This window comes from Neophocaena asiaeorientalis, unplaced genomic scaffold (genome assembly GCF_003031525.2).
Source record: "Neophocaena asiaeorientalis asiaeorientalis breed wild unplaced genomic scaffold, Neophocaena_asiaeorientalis_V1.1 scaffold130, whole genome shotgun sequence".
NCBI lineage: Eukaryota > Metazoa > Chordata > Mammalia > Artiodactyla > Phocoenidae > Neophocaena > Neophocaena asiaeorientalis.
In genome coordinates, this window is record NW_020173397.1 from 11,561,517 (window position 1) to 11,584,141 (window position 22,625).

At 43.1% G+C, this 22,625-nt stretch overlaps 1 protein-coding gene across 3 annotated transcripts in view; it reads left to right on the top strand.

Moving 5' to 3' along the window:
• Nucleotides 1–22,625, top strand: part of FRMD4B (FERM domain containing 4B) — a 229,090-nt gene that overhangs the window by 47,294 nt on the left and 159,171 nt on the right. For 2 of the 3 annotated variants that reach the window (XM_024747077.1, XM_024747078.1), the window contains exon 1: nt 876–1,185. The exons of the other annotated variant lie outside the window; for it this stretch is intronic. In XM_024747077.1, coding sequence (XP_024602845.1) covers nt 1,024–1,185 — 162 coding nt within the window. In that variant the 5' untranslated portion in view covers nt 876–1,023. Of the gene's footprint in view, nt 1–875; nt 1,186–22,625 lie in introns of those variants that run through there. 3 annotated transcript variants of the gene reach the window in all.

The window sequence follows — 22,625 nt, forward strand, 5'->3', positions numbered from 1 at the left end:
TGAGTCGAGAATAAACTGTGTAGGTTTGTGCTAGTAGCTGCTGCTACACATGTCCAGAAGCTGAATTTTCCAGAACCAAACCAAGGATTCTCTTGTGAGCTTCTGTTTCCCAGCACATACTAACTGGAAGCTATTTGCCAGAGACCAAGAACGCTCTTTGTGTTTCTCATGAACTGACTGCTGCGTTGGAATTAGCACAGTGTGCGGGGTGCGCGATCCTGCTTTCCGGCTGGCAACAGTAGGCAGGTTGTCATTTTCTCTGAGACCCTCAAGTTAGGAGCGAAGGCAGGTTTTGCAGTCACGCACACACTGTTGCTCTGAGACTGTTATCTTCGCCTCTTGGTGAAGCACAACCAAGGAAACACTCAGGGCTGTTCCGCCGAGTGGGGTCCAAAGGGATGCTTCGGAGGATTTTTTTTTTTTTCCTCCTGTATCTGTGGCTGCCCAGAGATATTTATCATGTGAACAGAGGCCAAGCAAAGACCCTGTAGTGTAAAGTAAGGTGCTTCCCAAAGCGGATTCGGAGATTGGGGCTGGTGTGCGCGCGCGCGCGTGTGTGGTGTGTGCAGGACGTGCAAGCCCAGTGCGCTGAAATGCAGCGCTCTCGTCTGCCTGCAAAGAAGTTGCTCCACTCCCCCCGCTGCCCAGCGCACTCGGGGAGCGCCAGGGGGAGTCCTCGCCGGCCCGGGCTTCCAGCGACCCGGGAGCGCCGAGGGCTCGCCTGGCGGAGCTTAGCGCAGCTCGCTCGGCGCCGCCAGCGAGAGGGCGGGGTGGACACTGGGCTTCTGTGTGCCCGCCGCAGCCGTTGGTTGGCGGGCGCCCAATCTCGGGGCATGCCGCCGGAGCCAGGCCAGCACGCACCGTGAAAGACCAGTTTGGGGGAAGGCTTGACCCCCGGCGGTCCACAGAAGCCGGCGTCGGGAGCCCAGGCGGTGGGGCCGCTGCGATCCGGCTCGCAGCGCTGCAGCTGCGGGAGCCGCCGGCACCCCACCCCCTGCCCGGGTTCAGAGGGACTGAGGAGGCATGGCCTCGGTGTTCATGTGCGGAGTGGAGGACCTGCTGTTCAGCGGCAGCCGCTTCGTGTGGAACTTGACTGTGTCCACGCTGCGGAGATGGTACACAGAGAGGCTGCGGGCTTGCCACCAGGTGCTGCGGACGTGGTGCGGACTGCGGGACGTGTACCAGGTGAGCTGGGGACCGCGGCGCCTGAGGGCCCTAGCGGGATGCCTGGCGCTCGTGGGAAGCCGGTTGGTTCCACCTGTATGATTTTATTGTCCCTCTCCTTCCACCGCTCTCTTTTTCAACTCCTATCGGGCTGCTCGCCTCTTGGGTCAAAAGCTCAGCAGCTACGGGTAACCGTTGCCTGACAAAGCTTGTGCATTTTCCCCATCGGGCATGGGGGGCACTTGTGAATTAGTCCCTGGCTTTGCAGACATTTATTAGCGAGTGATGGTGTATCTTAGCAGCAGAGCGTCTGCAGGGAGCAACTCTGACATTCACACGATTCCTTCTTTTTCATTTCATTGGGGTGAAGGTAGGCATTTCACGGAGCAAGGATTTCACCCCAGTTTATGGTCAGAAGGGTCTGAATGGATTTGCATTCTTCCCTTTGATTTTATTTCAGCTTTCCTTCGGGCAGCCCCAACTTGCAAGGCAGAGCCAGGAAAAGCTGATTGTGTCTACTGGCTTTTGGAAGGAAGGACAGCAAATTGTGAACACTTTGCAGGAGGATGACGGGCTGGGGAAGGGAGGGGTGGCCTGGCTGAGCGTTGGAATGCTTACGTTTGGATTTACTCCCTGTCATATAACACAGCCTCTTTATTTCTCTGCTAGGTCCCATCCTGCAGGCAAAAAATGCAGCAACTTTGCTCAGTCTCTCTGGGGCTACAGCTTCCCTTCATATTTTTTAAACAGTCGTTTGTGGATTTAAAGGTCCTGTGCTTTGGTTGTTAATATTTTTCAGGTTTAAAAAATAATCTACATTGCCTTTAGGAAGATTACACCTGGTGTTTACTATGGAATATAGTGGCACGTTTTCTTTCCTGTGATGTAGAATTAGCTTTGTTGCAGTTCTTGGATTCTCCCTACTCTGACCACATTCTCCATATGCCTATGATTCATATCGCATTGTATTGAGTCCCATATGTGATCAAGCTTCTGGTGTTGATAAGCCATTGTCTTCCATCAATCAGGCAAAATTAAAAGACCGGCACCTGCGGTTAAACTGTGGGCATCTAAAAAATCAGCGTCCCCTTGTCATCCCTGACATCCGTATCATCCTTGTTAAAATGTGAGGAACGTTATACTTTGTGCTTTCCCGACTCCTGCTTTGGATAACGTGTCTGAGATGTCTTGCGTTTTGAAAGAATCCAAAAGCCAGGTTGAGAACCGGGGCAGCATGTGATGGTTTGAGAGGATTATGGAGCTGTGGATACAGCCCATCTGGCCACGTTACCCAGATCACCTAGCTTTTTGGAGCCAGAGGTGTGTCTGCCTCTCAGCCTTTTTCTCTTTTGGGAAATCATTGTTCGGTTTGGTCTGTAGGAGAAGTGGCCCTGATACACTTTTGTTTTCACTTTTTAACATTTGAGAAACTTTCAAAAGGAGAGCACAAGTACCGTGGCCAACCATTCAGCCTTCATGCCGCTCTCCCCAAAGGCTTAGGGGACTTACGGCTTACCTCTTCTACTGGTAGTGACCAATTCAAAAATGATGCTTCCAGAAACCTGAGACCCCACGAGTTCTTTACAAGGTTGATCAATAATTATTAAGCAGAACAGCGACTTGAAGGACTAACCTGCTGAACTACAGGTTTTCTCTTCTGTAAAACGGATAGTGACTGAGCCAGTACCCTCTCATAATGATAAGAGGGAACATCTAAAACAACCATGGCCATTTTATGAGTATTGAGTCTTAAGCAGAAAATGATCTCCAAGGTTTGTGTCTTTGGAGAAAACTTGAAAATATTTTAAAACTTGAGAGAACTCTAGATTTTTAAATTGTACAACATAGTTGTTAGCAAAGAAATACCGTTTCCTTTGATGCCTTTCAAATTTCAACAAGAAGGTACTGACGTAAATTGTATAGAACAGAATGGCAGTAAAATAAAGTGGTTAATACCTTAGACTCCAAGTTAAATAGACAGAGGATAGGATAAATCCTACCTCTGCCTATGTATGATCATGGATGAGTTACTTAATTTTACTGTGCTTTAGTTTCATTGTTTATAAAATGAGAGATACAATAGTACTAACCACAGAGGTTGGTATTAAAATTAATTGACAGTACCAAGAGCTTAGGAAACATTCAGTAACTGTTATCGGCTCTATCAGTTGGGGTGTTTTTATTGTAATAGGAAAATGAACTCAAATTAACCTACAGAATAAAAAGTAGGGACTTTGGATGCACCTGAAAAACCTAGCAGTAGGATCAGGGCACTATAGTTGTTCCCCATGAGTCTTTCAATCCTGTCTTGTTCATGTATCTTCAGCTGGTTTCTTTCCTCATGATAGCAGACAGCTAAAGCAGTTCTGGGGCTTAGAAAGAAAGAGAATGTTTCATTCATTCATATAGAAAGAAAGAGAATGTTTCAAAGCCACCAACTATCAAAAAAAAATTCCCCCGTTTGTACTCTGATGGGTCAGTTTAGGGTCTGTGCCCACCGCCAATGCCATGCACTGATTGGCACAGGGAATGGGATTGTAATTCATGCATTCTCAAAGGGAATGATATGGTCCCCAACAGGCAAAAATCATTTCGTGAGGATGGTGGGGGGGGGCAAAAAAAAATCTTAGTCTTTATGTACAAAGCACAGGTATACATACAATACATAAACAGATCTACAGTGTACTTATGGCATTAGAATTTTGGGGGGATTGAGGTGGCTAGCAAACAAAAAAATATCTTCAGAGGCTCCTTAAGGGAGTGATAACGAATACAAAGGTTGAGAAACCCTGAATTACATTGATTGGCTTAGGCCAGTGGGAAAGCAGACCCATTTCTGAAGCCGGGAGTAAGGTTGGCCCCGCCCAGACCACATGGCTGCCAGGCAAAGGGGGGAGGGATGCAGTGTCCACTGTATCTGCATTATTAGAATCTCAGATAATGAGATTCTTATGCTGTTTAAATAAAATGATTATTTTTCAAGATAAGTACAAAGATTGATGCACAAATACATTTGTAAGTATTTTGCAACAGTAATTTATTTGAGTTACGGGGTTAGGGGGCCCATCATTAGAATACCAGTATTGCTATCCCATAATTATGAATTCTAAGACATAGAGAGGAATGTTCCATTATACTGCTCAAGTTTCTGGCATGTGAATTGGAAACACCACAGGGTTACATATTTTATGGAACCCAATTTTTTATCATCTTGATGATAAAAAGGTGTCAATTTCTTGCTTCTAGTCTGAATAGTCTTGTTTGTAAAAAAGAAAAACCCAGGATTCAATCACTCTAGAGAGAAAGGGTGGGGTGGGAGATATCCATTACACGAAATACCTGACAGTCCCCGGGGGTGTTTTGTTTATTCATATACTATAAGTGAAATAAGATCTCTGCCTATTCATAAGGAACTTGACAACCATACTATTGCCTCGCCGGCTCGGCCGGGAAGACATAAGTTCTTTGGAATTGAACACTTCCTCCATTTCTAGATATTGGAGAGGCAAGAGACTTAATTTGCCAGAAACCATGAATAATTAAGATACTAGCTATAAGGCATTTCTGTAGTCATGTGACTAAATAAAAAGCAGACTGAGGCTGCACTGAGGCTGCCTTTTAACAAAGACTCACTTGATGAGTGAAGGTTTGAATTTGGTTGAAGTAGCAGACATGGGACATTCACCTTCCACTTAGGGCTGAATATTAAAAGCTGATATATCTCTCCTGCTTTTATCTTGCCCGGATGGGTTGTGTTATCACAATTAAATAGATTTAACAAACAATTGAGGTGGAAAGTGATGGAAGAATGTTGTTGAAAAAGGATCAACACCCTTTGCTTTTTATCAAGTGTGACACGGTCGAATGAAGCCCTCAGTTTGTTACTTGGAATTAAGTTTTCCCTTCATCTCCAACGTCTCAAAGGTAGAATTTCTTGCAAACCCTGAACGGAGTAATCGCCCCCAGTAGGGGCAACTTGAACAGAATCTAGGGTACTTAAGGGACCATAAGAGGCTGGGTCAGTTCCACTGCACAGGTAGCTGGCAGTGAGGGGTGGCGTGCCGGGCAGATCACAGCAGAGGCTGTGAGCTCAAACTTGAGCAAATCTGACCTTGAGCAAATTGCTTTTTCTCTCTGAACCTCATTCCCTCCTGGGTAAGAGGGGAGAACTGTAGTCCTGGCATTATGGGTAGTGGAAAAAATTCATGAGATCGTGTGTATAATACTGAGTGCTCTGCGTGGCACAAGCGAGTACTCAGTAAATGTTAGCTCTTGGATGTGCAAAGGGCTTAACACCAGACCCATAGAAGGTACTCGATAAAGGGTAGCTTAGGGTTTTACTGTTGTTTTTATAAGTGAGACTAGTTCTGTGGAAACTGAATTCCCATCTTTGCACGCAAAGATGTTCGGTAAGAGAGACTGTGGAAACTCCCACAGCGGTGGATGTAGGGTGGACCTTGGGTATCTGAGCTTGTGTTCCACACAGTAAACCCACAATTTTTTTAAGGCCCATACAAAAAATCTAGGAGGTCACAGGAGCTAGCAGTAGGGTCTCTAAGGAGATAATCTCTTTATATTCCAAGACTCTGATGATTCATAAATTGGTAACACCTGAACTTTTCATCCCACTGCATTGGTTATGAAAGACCAAGTCCCCCAAATGGCAATCCTTTATTGAGCCTTCAGTGACCTGTGTACCTTGCAAACCATATATCCTTTGCTTGCCCCCGCCCTCCACTCTCCACAGCCTCCTGAATTATACAGACTAGAAGGGGGGCTGACAAGTTATTGGGTTGGCCATAAAGTTTGTTTGGGTTTTTCGGCCGACCCAACACAATGCACAGGAGAAAACTGGCCTGCTTCCTGGTTTTGTAAATAAAGTTTTATTGGCACGCAGCCCTGCTCATTCATTTGCACGTTGTCCATGGCTGCTTTCAAACTACAATGGCAGAATTGAGTAGCTGTCACTCAACTACTTAGAGTTGAATAGTTGATACAAAGACTGTATTGGCCACACAGCGGAAAATATTTACTATCGGGCTCTTTACAGAGAAAGTTTGCCAATCTCCAGACTAGACAAAAACAATATATTGGGCAGAGAATGCTAGAAGAAGGAAAGTTTAGAATTCAGTCATGGAAAAATAGAAGTTGAAGGAATATGGAAGAATTTTCTTTTAAAAAACCCAGTCACTAGGAAATTAATAAATATTCAGGATCAGTGTTCAGTTTACCTTTACTAGGTCCTGTGTTGTAGAACATGATTGGAGTTATAGATCGATTGATTCATTTGTCCGTTTATTCATACATAAAAGAATTATCAGGTGCTTACCGTGTCCCAGTTGTTACGCCAAGGTGTTAGCAACACAAAGTCAAATAGATTATTTCCTGCCCTCAAGGAATCTGTTGTCAAGTAGGGGAGACAGTTAAGAAAATAACCTCTGTGCAAGGGCTTTACCTGGGTCCTCTAGGTGCACAGTGAAGGGAGTTTCTGTCAGACAGGAGTGAAGCAAAAGGGGAGGGCATGGGAGCCAAGGAAGCTTCCTACAGGGGTGATTCTCAGGCGAAGTCGGAAGGACAAGTAAGAGTTAGATAGACTAAGAAAGGCAGACGTGCATTTCAGGCATGAGGAAACAAGGCTCTGGTCGGTGGCGGGAGCGTGTTATAAAGAGTTTTTTAAGGCTGATGAGGAAAGAAAGAGACAGACAGAGTCAAAGGCATAGACAGACAGGCAGATTTTTTTTTTTTTTTTTTTGCGGTACGCGGGCCTCTCACTGTTGTGGCCTCTCTCATTGCGGAGCACAGGCTCCGGGCGTGCAGGCTCAGTTGCCATGGCTCACGGGCATAGCCGCTCTGCGGCATGTGGGATCTTCCCGGACCGGGGCACAAACCCGTGTCCCCTGCATCGGCAGGCGGACTCTCAACCACTGCGCCACCAGGGAAGCCCAGACAGGCAGATTTTAATTGAGAATAACATTCAACTTGAATGATCTTTTATTTTAAGATTAGGATTTTATGTTTTTCTTCAGGACTTTGGGGGTGGGGGACAGGTTAAGTTAGAACTGTCCCTGGTAGTGGTGAGGCTGATAGATTTGGAAGAGGGTGGCATAGTGGAGGCAGGACAGGGGAGGAAGTTAGGAGGCCTGCAGTGATGTCGGTGTATTACTCAGGATAGGATAGGTTTTACTGCAGCAGCAAACAGCCTCAGGATCCTAACGGGTTAAAGAAATAAAGGTTAATTTTTGGTTTACACTACCTGTCCCTTCACAGGGTGGCTGGAAGCTCTGCTCATCACTGTCACTCAGGCTCACAGAATGTTCCGGAACATTGCCAGTTGCCATGATAGAGAGTGAAGAGCTTTTCAGGGCTTTGCGCTGGCAATGCAACGCTTGGCCTCTAAGTAGCTCATGTCACTTGTCTCAAGACATTGGTCAGAACTGGTCACGTCACTCACTCAACCACAGGAGCCAGGAAAAGCGGTCCTTCCGTGGAACAGCATGAATGCTGGTGCAGATTTGGTTCCTTAGGAAGCGGACTCTGAAACAGAGATTAACAAGCAGGAAGTTTACTGGAGAGTGCTCTGAGGATCAACAGTGTAGAAGGGAATAGAAAGAAGTAGGACTGAACAGAGGGAGAGATTGGGTGACAGTTCAGGCTCAACAAAGACCTCAGCTGACCTCACAGGTAGCCCTGAAGCTGAGAGTTGTCCCCAGTTGGAACAAGAGGGCTGGATTTCCCCCCAACCTTCATCAAGCCTCATTAGAGATGGGCTGCCCTTGTATAAGCGGTGTGACCTTGAAGTAGGCAGCTCTCTTTAAGGAACAGCAGTTCCCAGAGGGGCTAAGAGCTCAAAAAAATCCAGACAGCTGATGCAATAAGTCTGGGCAGCTCATCACACAGCATCTTCTACAAATGTCTGCCCAACAGGTATTCACATCAAAGCCTGGACTGCAGCAGGGCCAGCGGGAAGGAAGTAGAGTAAGGATTGCATTGATGTGAAGGATGTAGGATCTAGGTTTAAAAAACATGGCCTGACAATCAGGGCGGTCTCCCAGCTGGATCCTACATTCTGTTGAAGGAGTTGGGCAACCATAGAGTCAGTTCATAGTAGCAACACATACAGAAAGAAGCAAAGACTTGGTTGATAAATGACATATGAGTCCACTTATCACTGAGGAAATTCATCTTCTACATTTTCAGGTAACCAAAGACTAGGATTTTATGGCAGGAAATTGGGATGCTCAGATACCCCAAAGTGAGAAAGAAAACTGTCTTAATGTTTGAGTCCATCACTTGGCATCAATAAATTTCTAAAAGACTGTATGATTTAAGATCAACAGATCAGTCTCAGGATCTCTAAAAAGCATTTTTGAACCCTTGTTGTACAGCTTGGAAAACACCAAGTTAAGAATAGACTCTCCTGCCTTGTCAAGTTGGTGTTTTTCTCCTTCTGTCTTTTCTTGGTGGAGCTGCAGCGTGAAATAACTTCCTGTTCGTCCCCTACTTAACGTTTATTCTGAATGTTATATTTGTGATGTCCAATTTGGTTGTTATGGAGAAGTGTGAATGATCAAATGGGATAAAAAAATTGAAATTAATATGCGTAAGTAATTACATACATGTGTGTGTATATGTACATACAGAAAAGATAAAAATTCTGGCATCCTTGAAATAGACTTTTGCCATGAAAGAGGCTGGTAACTATGGTAAATTAAACAGTACCGTTTTCCCCTAATATCCTGATCGTTTTTAGTTTCTTGAATTTTGTGTTTGGGCAAAGCGCATTGCTTAAATAACTATTTTCTCCTTAACTAGGGCTTTTATACAGTCTTAGTGTCTTGACTTGACTAATGGCTGCTAATTATTAAGTACCTGCTTTGTGCTGTGCCTTGTGCTTGGCACTTTACATGTATTATCTTTTTTTAAGAAAGATATCATTGGGGGAAGATTTCAATATACAAAAATATAAAGGATAATATAGGTAAAAACCCATGCACCCACCACTCAGTTTTAAGGCATCTCAACATTTTGCCATGTTTGCTCCAGATACTTTTTTTGTAATAAAATTTTACAGAATCAGTTGAAACCACCTTTATACCTCTCCTTTCTCCCTAAAAATAGTCCTGTTCTGAAATTCGTGTTTTTCATTCCCAGGCATATTTTCATCATTTTGCCACATGTGTTTGTATCTATAAACTATATATTATTTTCGTGTCTGTAAAATTTATTTAAGGATGTGTCATTCTGCTACCTTATTTTTCTCTCAATAGGCTTTTGGAATTTATCTCTAAAGTCATTTTAACCCTTATATTCCATTACATTAAACATACCAATCTCTTGTTGATGGGCATTTAGGTTGCTTACAAATTTTCAGTGTCCCAAGATACTACACTGAAATTTTTGTATTGTCTCTTTGTGCTTGTGAGCAAGCTTCTCTAGGGCAGCGGTCCCCAACCTTCCTGGCACCAGGGACCGGTTTCATGGAAGACAGTTTTTCCACGGACCGGGGCAGGGTGGATCGTTTCGGGATGACTCAAGCCCATTGCATTTATTGTACACTTTATTTCTATTACTATTACATTGTAATATATGATGAAGTAATTATACAACTCACCGTAATGCAGAATCAGTGGGAGCCCTGAGCTCGTTTTCACTCACCACTCACTGACAGGGTTTTGATATGAGTCCGCAAGCAGTTGATTTATTACGGTCTCTGTGCAGTCAAACCTCTCTGCTAAAGATAACCTGTATTTGCAGCCGCTCCCCAGCGCTAGCGTCACTGCCTCAGCTCCACCTCAGATCATCAGGCATTAGATTCTCGTGAGGAGTACGCAACCCAGATCCCTGGCACGCGCAGCTCGCAGTAGGGTTCGCGCTCCTACGAGAATCTAATGCCTATGCTGATCTGACAGGAGGCGGAGCTCAGGCGGTAATGCGAGCGATGGGGAGCGGCTATAAATACAGATGAAGCTTCGCTTGCTCACCCGCCACTCACCTCCTGCTGTGTGGCCCGGTTCCTAACAGGCCACGGACAGATACCAGTCCATGGCCCAGGTGCTGGGGACCCCTGCTCTAGGGTATATACGAAAAGGGAGACTTGCTAGGTTTTTAGCTTTATTAGATGTTGTGCCTTATTTCTGTCCTTATAATAACTCTTCAAAGTGATATCATAAATCCCACTTTATTGGTTTTATATACTTATTAGCTAATAAAACATGCTGGAATTTGAACAGAGCTCTAGCTGACTCCAGTGCTTAGCCTCTTGCCACTGACTTGCTGCTTTATTTATTAGAGAGATACATAAAGATAGTATCTCATTTATTTACTTATTTGCTCAATCAACATTGGGTGAAAACATAGCTGAGTGCTTAAAAATGAAGTCTGTAAACTTCCTGAATTCAAATCCTAACTCACCTTTTGTTAGCCATGTGAGTTCTCTGAGATTTTTCTCATTAAATTTTTTCTGCCATAAAATAGTTAATTATGGAACTCCCTTAAAGAGTTATGCTTCTGGGATTGTTATAAAAATCAACTGCACTAATATTTAAAAGCACTGAAAACAGTGTTAGATATATGTGTGGATGCTTGGATGGATGCTTGGGTGGATGGGTGGATGGACAAAGGTGTGGATGGATGGACAGATGGGCAGATGGTTGGATGGATAGATTAATGGGTGGATTGATGGTTGGATGGATGGATGAATCCCTCATGAATAATTATCTTCCTCTGTGCAGTGCTCTACCACTTATGCATATGCATAACCTTTGGAGCTTCTAAAATCTGCAGAAGCCTTGTCTCCTCCCTCCTCCCCTCCCCTCCCCTCTGGATTAAGAACTATAGTCTAATGTAGCAAGCAGGAAAGGGGCCCGCTGACCACCGCACAGAGACATCGTACTCACATGGTTTCATGGCACAGCATTTTATCAGGAGACTCTGGCATGCTAATGCTGTTGTCTTTTTGGTTTATTCTATGAAAGCAAAGATTCTCACAACTGTTTCGTTGTTTTATTTCTGTCTCTCCAACAGAAAGCCATTAAAATTTCTCCCTCTCTACCCTGAGCCCCACTCCTTAAGAGCCCTAGACTCTCATGCATAAAGGCCCTGGGTCCCCACTGACTGCTGTCTTTCTCATCTGTATAAACTTTCTTCTGATATGACTCTTAAATTTGCAACGGCAAAGGAGACCCTGTTATTATAGGCATCGTGCTACCCTTGGGTAATGTAGCCAGCAAATATTTTTACAGGAATTAGTCAGTCTCATTAAACTTTGATTAGATGCTTATTAGCTAAGAAAGAAAAGAGCCTTGACAAAATAGGGCAATAGAATGGGCTTTAGTCAGTTGGACCTGGGTAACAAATCAAGGTCAGCTGTGTGACCTTGAGCCACGCTACTTAATTGCTCTGAGCTTGTTTCTTATACGAAAGATAAAATAAGATCTACATTTTAAGTTTGGTGTAAAAGTTAGAAGTAACATGGATTGAGAAAAGGTAAACATTTGGATCCCTTCGCAAAGTTGATCCTAAGCCTAAAGCTGTCATGCTAGTTGTGATAAGTGCAAACTGTGACCAGGAATTAAGCCCAAACACCCACATTTACTAGCTGTGTGACATGGGCAAGTTACATGATCTCTTGGTGCCTCCTTTTCTCGCATATGTGATGGGGATGGTAATAGTGCCTGCCTCTCAGGGTTGTTGAGAGGACAACACAAGATCATGTAATAAAGGTCTCGCTAGGGTGCCTGGCTCACAGAGTCAGCAGTTAAGAAGTGTCATTTCTACTTAATGAACATTTTCTATGTTGTCAAACATAGCGCGAAGCATTTTTTTCGGCCGTGCTGTGCACGGCTTGCGGGATCTTAGTTCCCTGACCAGGGATCGAACCCGGCCCCTTAGCAGTGAAAGCGCTGCATCCTAACCACTGAATTCCCTATTCCCTAAGCATTTCGTTGTTACCATTTCACTTAGTTCTCCTAACAACGACATGAAATAGGTACTATGAAACCCATTTGGCAGATGTGGAATTGTTTAGCGCTGTCAAGTCACTTAGCCGAGTGTAAGGAGGGGGAGCTCAGATCTGTGTAAATCCAAATTCCATTCCCTCAGCCGTTGCATGGAATGGGCTTAGTTTGCAAACCATTCAGCCTCTTCCTTTTCTACATTTGCCTTCATGGAGTCCTTCCTAGGACTTTCCCAGTCTCTATCTCTGCCTCTACCAAAACCTGTAGCCAGAGCAGGTATTAATAAACTCACTGAGACTGAATAACTAGAGCAGGTATTAATAAACTCATTGAGACTGAATAACTAGTGCCATTTTCCCTCTGTAGTCTATTCCCAACCCAGCCTCCAGAGCGATTTTGTTAAAAATAAGTCAGATCGTATCATTGTCCCGTTCAGAACCCTCTAATGACTTCCCAACTCAGAAAAAGCCAGTCTCACCGAACCTACAAGACCCTGTGTAATTGGCATCCCCTTCTCTGCGTTCCTCCACCACCTACCCACAGCCAACATGCTCAACTTCTGATCTTTTTTTTTTTTTTTTTGCGGTACGCGGGCCTCTCACTGCTGTGGCCTTTCCCTTTGCGGAGCACAGGCTCCGGACACGCAGGCTCAGCGGCCATGGCTCACGGGCCCAGCCACTCCGCGGCATGTGGGATCTTGCCGGACCGGGGCACGAACCCGTGTCCCCTGCATCGGCAGGCGGACTCTCAACCACTGCGCCACCAGGGAAGCCCTCTGGTCTTTTTATTATTAATAGTATTAGCATTATATTCACTGTATTTATTTGGTTACTGCGGTGCAACTGACATGTAACATTATGTTGGTTTCAAATGTACAGCATAATGATTCGATATTTGTATATATTGTGAAATGATCACAACATGTCTAGTTAACGTCCATCACCTCACGTCGTTACAAATATTCTTTTCTTGTGATGAGAGCTTTTAAGATCTACTCTCTTAGCAACTTTCAGATATACAATACGGTATTATTCACTATAGTTGCCATGTGCTACATTACATCCCCGTGACTTATTTATTTTATAACAGGAAGTTTGTACCTTTTGATCCCCTTCACCCATTTCACCCACCCTCCAGCCCCGCCCTGGCAACCACTAATCTGTTCTTGTGTCTGTGAGCTGCGTCAACCTCTGGTCTCAACTTCCAACTTTCTTTTTCTCTCTAAGTGTCCTCCAGCAGCGCTGACCTCTTTGCTGTTCCTTCAACCCCGCCAAGCACATTCCAAGCTCAGAGCCTTTGCCCTTGGCGTTTTCTCTGCCTATAACTTTGTCACCCAGAGGTTCCTGTGGCGTGCTTCCCCCCCTCACTCCCTGCAGGTCCTTCTTCAGATACCATCCAAACAGAGAGGCCACCCCTGACTGCTCTCGTATCCTGCTTTATTCTTCGCTGTAACCCCGTCACCACCTGACGTTAGGAATTTATTTGCTTATGCGCTTATTGTGTTTCCCAGACCAGAAGGTTAGCTGAAGGCATGCAGAAACTTTGCTTTGTTCACTGTGGTATCCTCAGTGCCAGAACCTAATACTCCTTCGGAAATAGTTCTTGACCAAATGAACAAAGGGATCTGCTTTACATTTTAAGATGCTCGCTCTAGCCACTGTGAAGGGACTGGTGCGGAAGGGGTAAGAGCAGTTAGGCTGTTTCTCGTGACCAGCTGTGGGACGATGGGAGACCTGGGCTGGAGTGGTGGCCACATATGCTGTAGGAAGACACGAAGAATTTGGAGGAGGGGGAAGCAGCAGGAAGGAGACTGTGTCCAAAGAGAATGTTTACAGTCTATGTAGTTTTGGAAACATCCAGGACAAAGCCATGTGTGCTGAAATGTATTTGTGTGTATGTGTTTATTCTTTTTCATTAGGGAAAATAGCCGCAAGCCAGTGTACGTTGATTGAGAATACATTGGTCTGTGTTCTCTGACAGCCATTTCATTAAGGAAGTAGCATTGCAGAGAGCAGAACAGATTATTTCCTCCAGTTCCTGTAAAACAGGCTCAGTCAGGGACCCCAGCTTCTGTGTACAGCCAGCTGCAGGTCCCTGCCCGGGCCCAGCCCAGGGTGGGGAAGTTGGCAGTTTCTGTAGTTCTTGTTAGCTCTTACTGTCAAGTGATCACTGTTTCCTGTGCCCATCCCTGTGGTTAAGCTGGAAGGTGCCCTCTTTGGCCTGACTGATGCTGACAGACGTTTCAGACCTCTGGCTTTCTCTTCGTGGCACTCTGTGGCTGTCGATTTTCATTCTGACCCTGTCTCAGGTCATTCCCATTCCCTGGAGCTAAGGATGGAAGGACCCTTTGGATTTGCCTGCATTCTTGGGGGAAAATATTTTGGATTTGCCTGCATTCTTGGGGGAAAATATTTTTTTTCTTTCTGGTCTTCATTAGTGTTTAATTAAAAGCTTGCTTTCCCTAAGTCTTTGGCTGTGTCCAGGCTTTTTAAAATTCTGCAAGCACAGACAATATAAAGAGAGTTTGACCCTTTGAGTTACAAGAGCTGGTTATTGTGTCTAATTATCAACCTCAAATGATGACAGAATCATAATCTTCTAGAACAAAAAGGAATACGAGGCATTTTTCAAATATTTCCTGAAGACAAAGTACATTTACTTTCAATAAATAGTCCAATACCAGTTTTTCAGTGAAATTAATGTTTAAGTTTGAAACAATTTGGTTCAGGATATGAAGACTCCTAAGCATCCGCTCATAGTATTTAGATTTTGGGGTTTTTTCCTTCCTTAAGATTTTTATATATTAATATTTCTAGGTATTGATGCCAGATATAGTTCCAGCCGAGCTCATAAGATTTTTGCTCTCAAATTCTTTTTGGAAATGAGATTTTTTTAGTGAATGTGTTTTTCCTTTAATAAACTTCAGAAGCCAACTCTGAGTTTCAAAAAAAATTTTTTTGAGATATCAGTGCCAGAGTCTGAACAGTGCCATTTATTCACCACCAAGTTGCATCAGTTTAATTTTTTTTTCAGGCTGAAACATTACATTAGGTTACAAATATAGCAAAAGTTTGCCACACCTTTATGCTGTATATTGTGTGTTATAAGTACATCAAATTTAATTATATCCTTTTCTTTTTTCCTCCCTCTTTTTTTTTTGGTGTATTTTCTCTGAGCTAAGTAGGTCACATTTAAATGTATAAATAAATTACATATAGACATATATATGTGTGTGCATATATATGTATATATGAGAATGTATAAATACATATACATATATGTGCCTGTGTGTATATATATGTATGTGTATATATGTATATCACTGTATCTGAAGTTTTTCCAGAAAATAAAACTATTAGCCAACATATTTACCAAACATCACTTTTTCCCCCCAATCTTCAACATCACTTCTAAAGTTATATTATGACCCTGAAGTAATTAGCCAGTACCAATAATATGTTAGGTTCTGTAGTAGATTGTATTCTTCAGGAAATTACTATCAGTTTTGATGAAGTTCAGCAAATGAAAGCTTGGTCAACAACTTCATCTGTTATCCTTAGTTTAAAAAAGAAGAAAATAGAAAACCAGAGACTGGTCATGTGTAGAAGCTCCTGGTCACCTCCTGGCTCGGCTCAGCTCACTGGTCTGTGAAATGGGGCCATGGCATGGGCTGTCACACTGGAGGGTACTGGGTGTTAAGTAGACAGCAGTAGAGCAAATTACTCAAAATGGAGCTCTTGCCCCCTCCCCTTCCCCAGCAACTACGTCCAAAAAGGAGGACGAGGCGGCTGGTTAAGGAATTGAGGGGCCTGTGAGGAAAAAGATGGAGGGAGCAGCCTGGGAAACAGCTGCCTTCAGCCCAAGCAGCTTCATTCATCATTTACAAATATTAATGCCATCGGTCTGTTTTTTTTTTGTTTTTTTTTTGTTTTTTTTGCGGTACGCGGGCCTCTCACTCTCGTGGCCTCTCCCGTTGCGGAGCACAGGCTCCGGACGCGCAGGCTCAGCGGCCATGGCTCACGGGCCCAGCCGCTCCGCGGCATGTGGGATCTTCCCGGACCGGGACACGAATCCACGCCCCCTGCATCGGCAGGCGGATTCTCAACCACTGCGCCACCAGGGAAGCCTGGTCTGTTTTAATAGAACTTGTAATGAGATGAACAGCTTTATCTATTTCCTTTTGAGTGATTTGCACATAATCTTTGGGAGCTAAGGATGTTGGAGCCATATGGATATGAGCTCTAATCCTGTGTCCCTCATCCCTCACTGGTTGTGTGACCCAGAGCGCGATGCCTCATTCCTTTTTTTTTTTTTTTTAATTTAATTAATTAATTTATTTATTTTTGGCTGTGTTGGGTCTTCGTTTCTGTGCCAGGGCTTTCTCTAGTTGCGGCGAGTGGGGGCCACTCTTCATCGCGGTGCGTGGGCCTCTCACTGTCGCGGCCTCTCTTGTTGCGGAGCACAAGCTGCAGACGCGCAGGCTCAGTAGTTGTGGCTCACGGACCTAGTTGCTCTGCGGCATGTGGGATCTTCCCAGACCAGGGCTCGAACCCGTGTTCCCTGCATTGGCAGGCAGATTCTCAAGCACTGCGCCACCAGGGAAGCCCTGCCTCATTCCTTTGAGCCTCGTTTTCTCAGCTATGAAATGGGAACATAATATTTCATCATACTGCTGCCAGGTTTAAGTGAAACGATGCCCTGTGACTGCTCAGAATGGTGTCTCGGACATGACAAGAACTCGACACACTGTAGTTTAAGGAAAAGGCCCTGGTTACTAAAATAGGCCAAAAAAGAAAAGGAAAAATCTTAGAAATGGGAGGCTCACTTCCTCTCGCATCTACGGGAAGTTATCTAAAATAAGGATAAGAGAAGAGATGGACATTTTGAAGCAGAAGAATTAGATTATAACCTGGTAAATTGTTACAACCTTTCCGTAGGACAGTTTAGTTGTATCCAATCAAAATGTAAGATATGTGCCCTCGTTGACCAGACATTTCCATTTCAGGAAGTCATCTTAAGGACACGATGGTATATGTGTAAGGATTTTCACAGCAGCATAATTTGAAAGAGCGAGCCAGTGAAGACATGAATAAGAGAATGATTAATTAAATGATAGTCCTTCCGAAGCATGGGATTCTATGACATCAGTAGGAAAAGTGAAGTAGACCTATACATCACAGCCCCCCCCAGAATTGTCATTGACCTATTTTGGGGTAAAAATAAACACAAAAGACAGAACAATATACAGGATGTGTGTGTGTATATATGTGTGTGTATGTCTATAGAGACAAAAAGGCACAAATAAATGCAATAAGTGCGTGTATATGTTCCTGTACATGGGAGAACAGCGTTGGAAATACATATACCAAGCCATTAATAATGTTTACCCCTGGGATGTGTAAGTGGACGAAGAGAAAGGTTTCTACTTCTTTTACTTTAATAATTCTGAATTTAAATCATTTATGGCAAGGATATATGTAACTTTTATAATTTTGTAAAACTTCCTATTCAAAACATTTGATCTGGGGCTTCCCTGCTGGCGCAGTGGTTAAGAATCTGCCTGCCAATGCAGGGGACACAGGTTCAAGCCCTGGTCCAGGAAGTTCCCACATGCCGCAGAGCAGCTAAGCCCATGTGCCACAACTACTGAGCCTGCGTGCCACAACTCCTGAAGCCTGCATGCCTAGAGCCCGTGCTCCGCGACAAGAGAAGCCACCACAATGAGAAGCCCGCGCACCGCAATGAAGAGTAGCCCTCACTCACCGCAACAAGAGAAAGCCCGCGCGTGGCAACGAAGACCTAACGCAGCCAAAAATAAATAAATAGATAAATTTATTTAAAACAAAAACATTTGATCCAGGCTGTTGTGTAGAGTATTTCTGGAGAACAGGGATCTGTCCAATGTAACCTTGTGTCACAGCACCCAGCATGTAACAGTGTCTCTCCACGTGTTTATCTAGTGTGTCTATTTAATAATGACCATTAGTTATTATTGATGTGATTACTATTAAATAAAAAGCAACATTTGTGTTCCTTGGAGAACCATAGAGTTTTTTATCATTAAAATAACGTAAGTCCATAAATTTAATTGTTATAAAAATGCATGGCTTAAAAGTGAGTCTTTTATCAATGGTATATATTCACCGAATACTTTCTAAACATATAGTGACTTACATATTACATTAATATAAACTTTTACAGGGGTGAGATCATTCTATACATCTTAGTTTGAAATGTATTTACTTACACATCTTAGATGGTGATCTATCTCTGTTTTTCATAACTGCTGTGTATTCAGTGGTATGAATGTATCAATTAATTTTGGTAATCCCCTATTAATAGGCATTTAAGTTGTTTCCAAAATTTTACTAAGACAAATGTTACCATGAACATCCTCATATGCAAAACATTTGTGGGAGAATTTCTGTAAGATACATACCTCATTTGGAAGGAATTTGGATTTCCAAAAAGGTTGTACCAATTTCTGATGCCATTGAGTGAACAAGAATCCTTCTTTTCCATACCGTGGCCAACAACTTTTGATTTATACCATGGTGCTAGCAAAAATTTATATTTTATATCTGTTTTCATTTTATCTCCTTAGTGGAGCTGTCTGCTTTTCATAACCTTCTTAAGGGCCCTGATGCTTGGAACACTGGAATTGTACTTGCCTGAGAGCATCAGGAAAAGCATATTTTGCATTTCATCACAGTATAAATTAGTTTGCATGCTTTAGAGCACATTTTAGTCTCTTAGAAAATGTTTGTCCTCTCACAGTGATATGGAATTTCCTTGTATAGTTAAAGCAAGTTTATGTAGAGCATTGCTGGTTGAAATCCAAGTATCATAAAGATATATTTTCATATAGTCTCTCTGCCATGTACTAAAGTCTTAAGATTTACAAATAGCTCAGAATAGTTATTTCTTTTTGCATTCATTATACTCTTTGGTTTCAAACTATGGTGTCTGCAAGTACTATTTAGTAGATTTCAAAAATCTTGTTTTATCTCGTCTGTAAACATTCTCAGCTTCATTTAGATAAGCTTGAAAGTGATCACCAAGGCTTTATTATTTTTTTAAACAAGAGATAAAGCTTAGGGCAGGAGAACAGAATGATGCACCATTTATTTTCTCTTTTTCGCCTTTTCTCTTTTGAATGCCCAAGGACTTCAAGCTTATTTGGCCCTCTAAATCCATTTTTATTAAGTTAAATATAATTTAGCCAGAGTTGAATTGTTTCAATGAGATTTCATAGCCACAAGCGACTATGAAACTGTCATTTGTCTCATTTCGGGAGGCACCAGAACTGATTACTTGGGAGATGATTGAAACTGCAAGTCCTGTTAATGTCATGCTTATTTGAGAGATTGCACCTTGAGGGTGAGGATGGGTTGACCTGCAGATTTGTTTGTGTATAGACTTTCACCAGGGCCAGCCTAACTTAGAGTTAAATTGGAGTTGCTACAGGAAACCCCTCAAAGAGGGCTTTTGTCATGTGTTGGCTGGCTAGCACTCACCACTGGCATTCTGTTAGCTCCCCGACTCCCTTCTGGCGGTGCCCACCAGGCAGATGGCAAAAAGGCAGGTCCCCGTGCAGGCTTCCTACTGTGGCCACCAAGGGAGCCAGATCTTCCTGTCTGCCCCTGTTCATCTAGGGGGCAGGCTTGAGGTCTCAACCAGGCTTATGAACCTCTGTGCTCCTGCACTCTGAGTTTTGAGCTAGAGGAGGGAACGTTTGCAAGTAAGAACCATCAAAGCAGCAGAGGGGGCGGGACACAGACAAGACAGTCGTTGTATGACATGGTGTCAGCTGTGTCTGCTCCGTTATGGGTGGGTTCTCTTGTTTCCTGTTCATTTTTCTAAGCCTGCTTCCAGAAGCCATTTTTTCCCTTCTTCCATCCTGAGAGGCCTTATTTGGCTCAGGGATCAATATCACCTCCCATGTGACTTAGGAATATCCTGGTAGGTCTCTAAACCAGTGCTTCCCAACATTTTTCATGTCGTAGCGTACATACGAGATGCTAGTACCCGTATGGTACACAGGGTAAATGTATATGAGGCCGCTCAGAGCCTGAGGTGACCATTTGCAGGATCTTAAGCTGCCTTGAGGGCTGAGAGGACCAGTAGTTCAGGATACTCTATTGCCTGTTATATCCACACATCGGTTGTGAAGCTGAGGTCAAAGTTAATCATGTGGCCTTATTCCTCTTGCCAGTGATTGGTTTAGGGTAAACATATGACCTAGCTCTGGCCAATGGGGTGCAACTTGCTGATGCATTTCTTTTTTTTTTTTAATTTATTTTTGGCTGCATTGGGTCTTCGTTGCTGCACGCAGGCTTTCTCTAGTTGCAGTGAGCGGGAGCTACTCTTCGTTGCTGTGTGTGGGTTTCTCATTGCGGTGGCTTCTCTTGTTGTGGAGCACAGGCTCTAGGTGCGTGGGCTTCAGTAGTAGTGGCACAGGGGCTTAGTTGCTCTGCGGCATGTGGGATCTTCCTGGACCAGGGCTTGAACCTGTGTCAACTGCATTGACAGGTGGCTTCTTAACCACTGTGCCATCAGGGAAGACCTGATGCATTTCTTGAAAAACTCTCTTTACTCTTAAAAAGAGACATAGAAGAAAGAGATGATCCTTCTTTTGGAGTAGGGATGTGATGCCTGGAAGAGTGACAGCTATAGTGTAACCATGAGGGAATGTTAGTTTCAGGAGAGCATGCTGAGTGGAAAAATAGAAGGAACCTGGAACTTTGATGGCAGTACTAATCTGTGGACCTCACCAACCTTGGAACTACCCTCCCTTTAGATAGTGAGATAATCGATTCATATCATTAAAGTTATTTTTACTTTTTGTTTGTTTGCTACTTACTGCGAAAAGCACTCTGATATAATATCTGCTCAGGACTTGAAGATCACGACTTAGAGAAGAGTTGTCCAACGCAAAAGGTGCTCAGGCGCTTCCCTGGTGGCTCAGTGGTTGAGAGTCCGCCTGCTGATGCAGGGGACACGGGTTCGTGCCCCGGTCTGGGAAGATCCCACGAGCTGTGGAGTGGCTGGGCCCATGCGCCATGGCCGCTGAGCCTGCGCGTCCAGAGCCTGTGCTCCGTAACGGGAGAGGCCACAACAGTGAGAGGCCCGCGTACCGCCAAAAAAAAAAAAAAAAAAAAAAAAGGTGCTGAAAATAAGAAACTTTTGTGGAAAGAATGGAACAAGAACTGGAGATGTGCTGGTAAAAGGAAAATGTCTACGTTCAGAGTAAGTTGGATAAAAGTAGAAGGAAACTCTTTTTTTAAAAAAATGCTTTACATTAAAAAGTATAGTATTTCTTTATTAATTAGTAGTATTGACCAGAAATATTTGCCAGCATCTCAGTGAAACATTAGAGAAAGGAAAAAGATTTTAATTAACAATTGCAAGAGGCAGAAAAGCTTACGAGTCAGAAGCCCTGAGCCCTGGAGCTAGACTGTCTAGTTTCAGATCCTGCATCTGCTGCTTCCTAGCTGTGACTTCCTGTAAGTTACTTAACCTCTCTGTGCTTCATTTTTCTCATAATCTGTAAAATAAAGATAATAATAGTCCCTACCTCAAAGGTATTATTGGATATATCTTTATAAAGTATAGGAACAGCATCTGGTGTATCTTAAGTACTATGTAAGTGTTTGCTCTTATTAATTTGCAATTATCATCCAAACCTATACACATGTAAAAAAAAAGTCACTTAAACACGGGTGCTTCTAGCACTACATAGTCACTAAAGTGGCTAAATTAAGAAGCTCTATAATACCAAGTGTTGGCAAAGACCTCTCATACATTACTGATGGGAGTGTAAAATTGTGTAGTCTTTTGGGAAACTGTCAGTTTCTTAAAAAATTAAACATGCTTCCACCCCATGATCTATTAGCTCCACTCCTATGTATTTATTTAAGAGAAATGAAAACTTATGTACATACATATGTACTCACATACAAACACACAGATAAACACACACACACACAAACCTTGTAAGTGAATGTTCATAGCATATTTCTTTATAATACCCGCAAATTGGAAATAGCTCAGATTTCCATTAACAGGAGAGTAGATAAATAACTTGTAGTATATTCATGCAGTGGAATACCTACTCAGCAATAAAAAATGAATTAACAAATATATCCAGCATCCTGAATGAATTTCAGAAACATTTTGCTCAGCGAAAGAACATTCATCAAAGAATTCATAGTCTATAATTCAATTCATATGATGTTCTAGAACAGGAAAAACTAACCTATGATAATAGAAATCTGAACAGTGGTTGCTTATGGAGGATGGGGAAACATTGGCAGAGGCAATTGGCAGAATATTCTGGAAATATTTTTTATCTTAGTAGGGGTGTGGATAATATAGGTGTACACATTTGTCAAAATTCGTCAAATTGTAATACTTAAAGGATGTATATTTTACTGTTTATAACTCTATTTTTTAAATGAAACAAAAAGCAATAACAGACTGTGTAGCAATAGCAGTAGCTGTGTA